Genomic DNA, 7,298 nt, shown 5'->3' with positions numbered 1-7,298 from the left:
CTTGAACTAATTCGAAATTATCAAAACCTCACTAAAGTTGGAGTTAACAATTTAGGAAAGTAAAAGGTTGATTACATCAAAATACAAATAAATGCAAACAAACTTACTCTACAGTGAGCAAATCCACAGCTTCTTTATCAGCATGATCCAATTTAACTGGGGCTCTGGTTCCTTCACCTAAACAACCTTTCCATTCCCAGATGGTTGTAAGACATTGAACACTGTGTGGTCCGTAATATGTGTCACAGTTGTCGGGAAATACTAAAACAGGATTTAAAACATTAACTTCCTTACCGATTACTTCTTTGTTATACAATGAAAGAACAAACATACAACAACTCAACTTACCCAAGCCATAACAATTTAACTGATGATCATCATTTCCGCCATCTGCTGCTAATTTTACACTTTCCATATCTCCTCTTACAGCTCTGTGAAAAAGCGTCATATATTGGATGTTTATATAATATTTAAAAACTAGGCTCACGTCAAATTCATGAATTTCAAGCATCACATCAGCATTGTCAGGTTGCTAGGGTATCTGTAACCTTTGACTTTGCAATCTACTTCTTCCCAAATTGTGATGAGACAGTCAATAGAATGAGGTCCGTGGTAAGAATAACAATTTTCAGGATAAACTAAAAGGTAATACATTAGTAGGACAACATCCACCAATAACAACGGTGGTAATAATGTACAAACCAATTCCATAACATTCCAATCCTTTATCTTTGTCACCACCATGAGCTTCAACTTGAACTAATTCGAAATTATCCAAAACTCACTAAAGTTGGAGTTACAATTTAGAAAATAAAAGGTTAATTACATCAAATTACAAATAAACTGCAAACAAACTTACTCTACAGTAAGTAAATCCACAGCTTCTTTATCAGCATGATCTAATTTAATGGGGCTTTGGTTCCTTCACCTAAACAACCTTTCCATTCCCAGATGGTTGTAAGACATTGAACACTGTGTGGTCCGTAATATGTGTCACAGTTGTCGGGAAATACTAAAACAGGATTTAAAAATCTAACTTCCTTACCGATTACTTCTTTGTAATACAATGAAAGAACAAACATACAACAACCCAACTTACCCAAGCCATAACAATTTAACTGATGATCATCATTTCCGCCATCTGCTGCTAATTTTACACTTTCCATATCTCCTCTTACAGCTCTGTAACAAAAACGTCATACATTGGACGTTCATATTATATTTAAAAATTAGGCTCACGTCAAGTTCTTGGATTTCAAAGCATCTGCATCAGCAGTTGTTAGATTGCAGGATATCTGTAACCATTCACTTTGCAATCCACTTCTTCCAGATTGTAATAAGACAATCAATGGAGTGGTATCCATGATATGAACGACAATTTTCAGGATATACTAAAATAAAATGCAATAGTAAGACAACTTGCATCAATAGAAGTGCTATAAATATTGTACAAACCAATTCCGTAACATTCCAATCCTTTAACTTTATTTCCACCGTGAGCTTCAACTTGGACTAATTCAAAATTATTCAAAACTTGTCTGTAATTAGAATGGAACATACAGAAATTTGTAAAAATAACATTCAATGTTTACATACTCTACAGTCAGTAAATCCAAGGCCTCTGTTTCATTTGTTTCTAATTTAACTGGAGCTTTTGTTCCTTCATCTAAACAACCTTTCCATTTCCAGATAGTGGTAAGACATTCCACACTGTGTGGTCCGTAATACGTGTCACAATTGTCAGGAAACACTAAAGAACAAATACGTGTTGTCTTTTAAAGTATATACGATAAAAAACGTATCGTCAAAATAAAAACACAGTTTAATAAAAAGCAATGTACCTAAACCATAACAATTCAATTGATGATCATCATCTCCATTTTCGGCTGCTAATTTAACAGCTTCCATGTTTGCTTTTATTGCTCTGTAAACAAAAATCACTTAATTGAAAAAGTAAATTATTTTAAAACCAAAACTCACGTCAAATTTGAGGTTTCAAAGAATCCCCATCAGCTTGTTGAGGTTGTTAGGAATCTATAACCTTTCAGTTTGCAATCCACTTCTTCCCAAATTGTATGAGACAGTCAATAGAATGAGGTCCGTGGTAAGAATAACAATTTTCGGATAAGCTGAAAAGAAATACAATAGTTGGACAACATCCACAATAGCAGCGCTGGTATAAATGTACAAACCAATTCCATAACATTCCAGTCCTTTATCTTTGTCACCACCATGAGCTTCAACTTGAACTAATTCGAAATTATCCAAAACCTCACTAAAGTTGGAGTTAACAATTTAGAAATAAAAGGTTGATAACATCAAAATACAAATAACTGCAAACAAACTTACTCTACAGTGAGCAAATCCACAGCTTCTTTATCAGCATGATCCAATTTAACTGGGGCTCTAGTTCCTTCATTTAAACAACCTTTCCATTCCAGATGGTTGTAAGACATTGAACACTGTGTGGTCCGTAATATGTGTCACAGTTGTCGGGAAATACTAAAACAGGATTAAAAACATTAACTTCCTTACCGATTGGTTCTTTGTAATACAATAAAAGAACAAACACACAACAACTCAACTTACCCAAGCCATAACAATTTAACTGATGATCATCATTTCCGCCATCTGCTGCTAATTTTACACTTTCCATATTCCTCTTACAGCTCTGTAAAAAAACGTCATATATTGGGCGTTCATATTATATTTAAAAACTAGGCTCACGTCAAATTCATGAATTTCAAAGCATCCGCATCAGCACTTGTCAGGTTGCTAGGGTATCTGTAACCTTTGACTTTGCAATCTACATCTTCCCAAATTGTGATGAGACAGTCAATAGAATGAGGTCCGTGGTAAGAATAACAATTTTCGGGATAAACTAAAAGGTAATACATTAGTAGGACAACATCCACCAATAACAATGGTGGTAATAATGTACAAACCAATTCCATAACATTCCAATCCTTTATTTTTGTCACCACCATGAGCTTCAACTTGAACTAATTCGAAATTATCCAAAACCTCACTAAAGTTTTAGTTAATAATTTATGAAAATAAAAGGTTAATTACGTCAAAATACAAATAAACGCAAACAAACTTACTCTACAGTGAGCAAATCCACAGCTTCTTTATCAGCATGATCCAATTTAACTGGGGCTCTGTTTCCTTCATTTAAACAACCTTTCCATTCCCAGATGGTTGTAAGACATTGAATACTGTGTGGTCCGTAATATGTGTCACAGTTGTCGGGAAATACTAAAACAGGATTTAAAACATTAACTTTCTTACCGATTACTTCTTTGTAATACAATGACAGAACAAACATACAACAACTCAACTTACCCAAGCCATAACAATTTAACTGATGATCATCATTTCCGCCATCTGCTGCTAATTTTACACTTTTCATATTTCCTCTTACAGCTCTGTAAAAAAGCGTCATATATTGAATGTTCATATCATATTTAAAAACTAGGCTTACGTCAAATTCATGAATTTCAGAGCATCCGCATCAGCAGTTGTCAGGTTGCTAGGGTATCTGTAACCTTTGACTTTGCAATCTACTTCTTCCCAAATTGTGATGAGACAGTCAATAGAGTGAGGTCCATGGTAAGAATTACAATTCTCAGGATAAACTAAAAGGTAATACATTAGTAGGACAACATCCACCAATAACAACGGTGGTAATAATGTACAAACCAATTCCATAACATTCCAATCCTTTATCTTTGTCACCACCATGAGCTTCAACTTGAACTAATTCGAAATTACCCAAAACCTCACTAAAGTTGGAGTTAACAATTTAGGAAAAAAAAAAAGTTGATTACATAAAAATACAAATAACTGCAAACAAACTTACTCTACAGTGAGCAAATCCACAGCTTCTTTATCAGCATGATCCAATTTAATTGGGGATTTGGTTCCTTCATCTAAACAACCTTTCCATTCCCAGATGGTTGTAAGACATTGAACACTGTGTGGTCCGTAATATGCGTCACAGTTGTCGGGAAATACTAAAACAGAATTTAAAACATTAACTTCCTTACCGATTACTTTTTTGTAATACAATGAAAGAACAAACATACAACAACTCAACTTACCCAAGCCATAACAATTTAACTGATGATCATCATTTCCGCCATCTGCTGCTAATTTTACACTTTTCCATATCTCTTCTTACAGCTCTGTAACAAAAACATCATATATTGGACGTTCATATTATGTTTAAAAATTAGGCTCACGTCAAGTTCATGGATTTCAAAGCATCTGCATCAGCAGTTGTTAGATTGGCAGGATATCTGTAACCTTTGACTTTGCAATCCACTTCTTCCCAAATTGTAATAAGACAATCAATAGAATGGGTATCCATGATATGAATGACAATTTTCAGGATATACTAAAATGAAATGCAATAGTAGGACAACTTGCATCAATAGAAGTGCTATAAATATTGTACAAACCAATTCCGTAACATTCCAATCCTTTAACTTTATTTCCACCGTGAGCTTCAACTTGGACTAATTCAAAATTATCCAAAACTTGTCTGTATTTAGAATAGAACATACAGAAACTTGTCAAAATAACATTCAATGTTTACATACTCTACAGTCAGTAAATCCAAGGCCTCTGTTTCATTTGTTTCTAATTTAACTGGAGCTTTTGTTCCTTCATCTAAACAACCTTTCCATTTCCAGATAGTGGTAAGACATTCCACACTGTGTGGTCCGTAATACGTGTCACAATTGTCAGGAAACACTAAAGAACAAATACGTGTTGTCTTTTAAAGTATATACGATAAAAAACGTACCGCCAAAATAAAAACACAGTTTAATAAAAAGCAATGTACCTAAACCATAACAATTCAATTGATGATCATCATCTGCATTTTCGGCTGCTAATTTAACAGCTTCCATGTTTGCTTTTATTGCTCTGTAAACATAAATCACTTAATTGAAAAAGTAAATTATTTTAAAACCAAAACTCACGTCAAATTTGAGGTCTTTAAAGAATCGCTATCAGCTGTGGTGAGGTTGTTTGGAAATCTATAACCTTTCAGTTTGCAATCCACTTCTTTCCAAATTGTGATGAGACAGTCAATAGAATGAGGTCCGTGGTAAGAATAACAATTTTCGGGATAAGCTGAAAAGAAATACAATAGTTGGACAACATCCACCAATAGCAGCGCTGGTAAAAATGTACAAACCAATTCCATAACATTCCAGTCCTTTATCTTTGTCACCACCATGAGCTTCAACTTGAACTAATTCGAAATTATCCAAAACCTCACTAAAGTTGGAGTTAACAATTTAGGAAAATAAAAGGTTGATTACATCAAAATACAAATAAATGCAAACAAACTTACTCTACAGTGAGCAAATCCACAGCTTCTTTATCAGCATGATCCAAATTAACTGGGGCTCTGGTTCCTTTACCTAAACAACCTTTCCATTTCCAGATGGTTGTAAGACATTGAACACTGTGTGGTCCGTAATATGTGTCACAGTTGTCGGGAAATACTAAAACAGGATTTAAAACATTAACTTCCTTACCGATTACTTCTTTGTAATACAATGAAAGAACAAACATACAACAACTCAACTTACCCAAGCCATAACAGTTTAACTGATGATCATCATTTCCGCCATCTGCTGCCAATTTTACACTTTCCATATTTCCTCTTACAGCTCTGTGAAAAAGCGTCATATATTGGATGTTTATATAATATTTAAAAACTAGGCCTACGTCAAATTCAGGAATTTCAGAGCATCCGCATCAGCAGTTGTCAGGTTGCTAGGATATCTGTAACCTTTGACTTTGCAATCTACTTCTTTCCAAATTGTGATGAGACAGTCAATAGAATGAGGTCCGTGGTAAGAATAACAATTTTCAGGATAAACTAAAAGGTAATACATTAGTAGGACAACATCCACCAATAACAACGGTGGTAATAATGTACAAACCAATTCCATAACATTCCAATCCTTTATCTTTGTCACCACCATGAGCTTCAACTTGAACTAATTCGAAATTATCCAAAACCTCACTAAAGTTGGAGTTAACAATTTAGAAAAATAAAAGGTTGATTACATCAAAATACAAATAAATGCAAACAAACTTACTCTACAGTGAGCAAATCCACAGCTTCTTTATCAGCATGATCCAATTTAACTGGGGCTCTGGTTCCTTCACCTAAACAACCTTTCCATTCCCAGATGGTTGTAAGACATTGAACACTGTGTGGTCCGTAATATGTGTCACAGTTGTCGGGAAATACTAAAACAGGATTTAAAACATTAACTTCCTTACCGATTACTTCTTTGTAATACAATGAAAGAACAAACATACAACAACTCAACTTACCCAAGCCATAACAGTTTAACTGATGATCATCATTTCCGCCATCTGCTGCCAATTTTACACTTTCCATATTTCCTCTTACAGCTCTGTGAAAAAGCGTCATATATTGGATGTTTATATAATATTTAAAAACTAGGCTTACGTCAAATTCATGAATTTCAGAGCATCCGCATCAGCAGTTGTCAGGTTGCTAGGGTATCTGTAACCTTTCAGTTTGCAATCTACTTCTTTCCAAATTGTGATGAGACAGTCAATAGAATGAGGTCCGTGGTAAGAATAACAATTTTCAGGATAAACTAAAAGGTAATACATTAGTAGGACAACATCCACCAATAACAATGGTGGTAATAATGTACAAACCAATTCCATAACATTCCAATCCTTTATCTTTGTCACCACCATGAGCTTCAACTTGAACTAATTCGAAATTAACCAAAACCTCACTAAAGTTGGAGTTAACAATTTAGGAAAATAAAAGGTTGATTACATCAAAATACAAGTAAATGCAAACAAACTTACTCTACAGTGAGCAAATCCACAGCTTCTTTATCAGCATGATCCAATTTAACTGGGGCTCTGGTTCCTTCACCTAAACAACCTTTCCATTCCCAGATGGTTGTAAGACATTGAACACTGTGTGGTCCGTAATATGTGTCACAGTTGTCGGGAAATACTAAAACAGGATTTAAAACATTAACTTCCTTACTGATTACTTCTTTGTAATACAATGAAAGAACAAACATACAACAACTCAACTTACCCAAGCCATAACAATTTAACTGATGATCATCATTTCCGCCATCTGCTGCTAATTTTACACTTTCCATATTTCCTCTTACAGCTCTGTGAAAAAGCGTCGTATATTGGACGTTCATATTATATTTAAAAACTAGGCTTACGTCAAATTCAGGAATTTCAGAGCATCCGCATCAGCAGTT

The 7,298-nt window shown here is 34.4% G+C and overlaps 1 protein-coding gene and 1 long non-coding RNA gene across 2 annotated transcripts; both read right to left on the bottom strand.

The window, feature by feature from the left end:
• Positions 1-2,733: 2,733 nt before the first annotated feature.
• On the bottom strand, positions 2,734-4,355 carry LOC149724597 (uncharacterized). The gene is made up of 5 exons (XR_016386552.1): positions 3,703-4,355; positions 3,485-3,638; positions 3,346-3,428; positions 2,946-3,258; positions 2,734-2,881 (listed from the first exon to the last, which is right to left on the bottom strand). It is a non-coding gene; the product is annotated as an uncharacterized LOC149724597 (long non-coding RNA).
• A 96-nt stretch (positions 4,356-4,451) lies between these two features.
• Positions 4,452-6,040, bottom strand: LOC149724596 (uncharacterized). The gene is made up of 6 exons (XM_089893104.1): positions 5,746-6,040; positions 5,607-5,689; positions 5,207-5,519; positions 4,989-5,142; positions 4,605-4,932; positions 4,452-4,546 (listed from the first exon to the last, which is right to left on the bottom strand). The coding sequence occupies exons 1-3, from the start codon at positions 6,003-6,005 to the stop codon at positions 5,362-5,364; spliced, it is 501 nt and encodes a 166-aa protein (XP_089749230.1). The 5' UTR covers positions 6,006-6,040; the 3' UTR covers positions 4,452-4,546; positions 4,605-4,932; positions 4,989-5,142; positions 5,207-5,361.
• Between the last annotated feature and the right edge of the window lie 1,258 nt (positions 6,041-7,298).

This window comes from Ciona robusta, unplaced genomic scaffold (genome assembly GCF_009617815.1).
Source record: "Ciona robusta unplaced genomic scaffold, ASM961781v2 AP042726.1".
Classification (NCBI taxonomy): Eukaryota; Metazoa; Chordata; class Ascidiacea; order Phlebobranchia; family Cionidae; genus Ciona; species Ciona robusta.
This window is presented reverse-complemented; position numbering and strand designations above follow the sequence as displayed.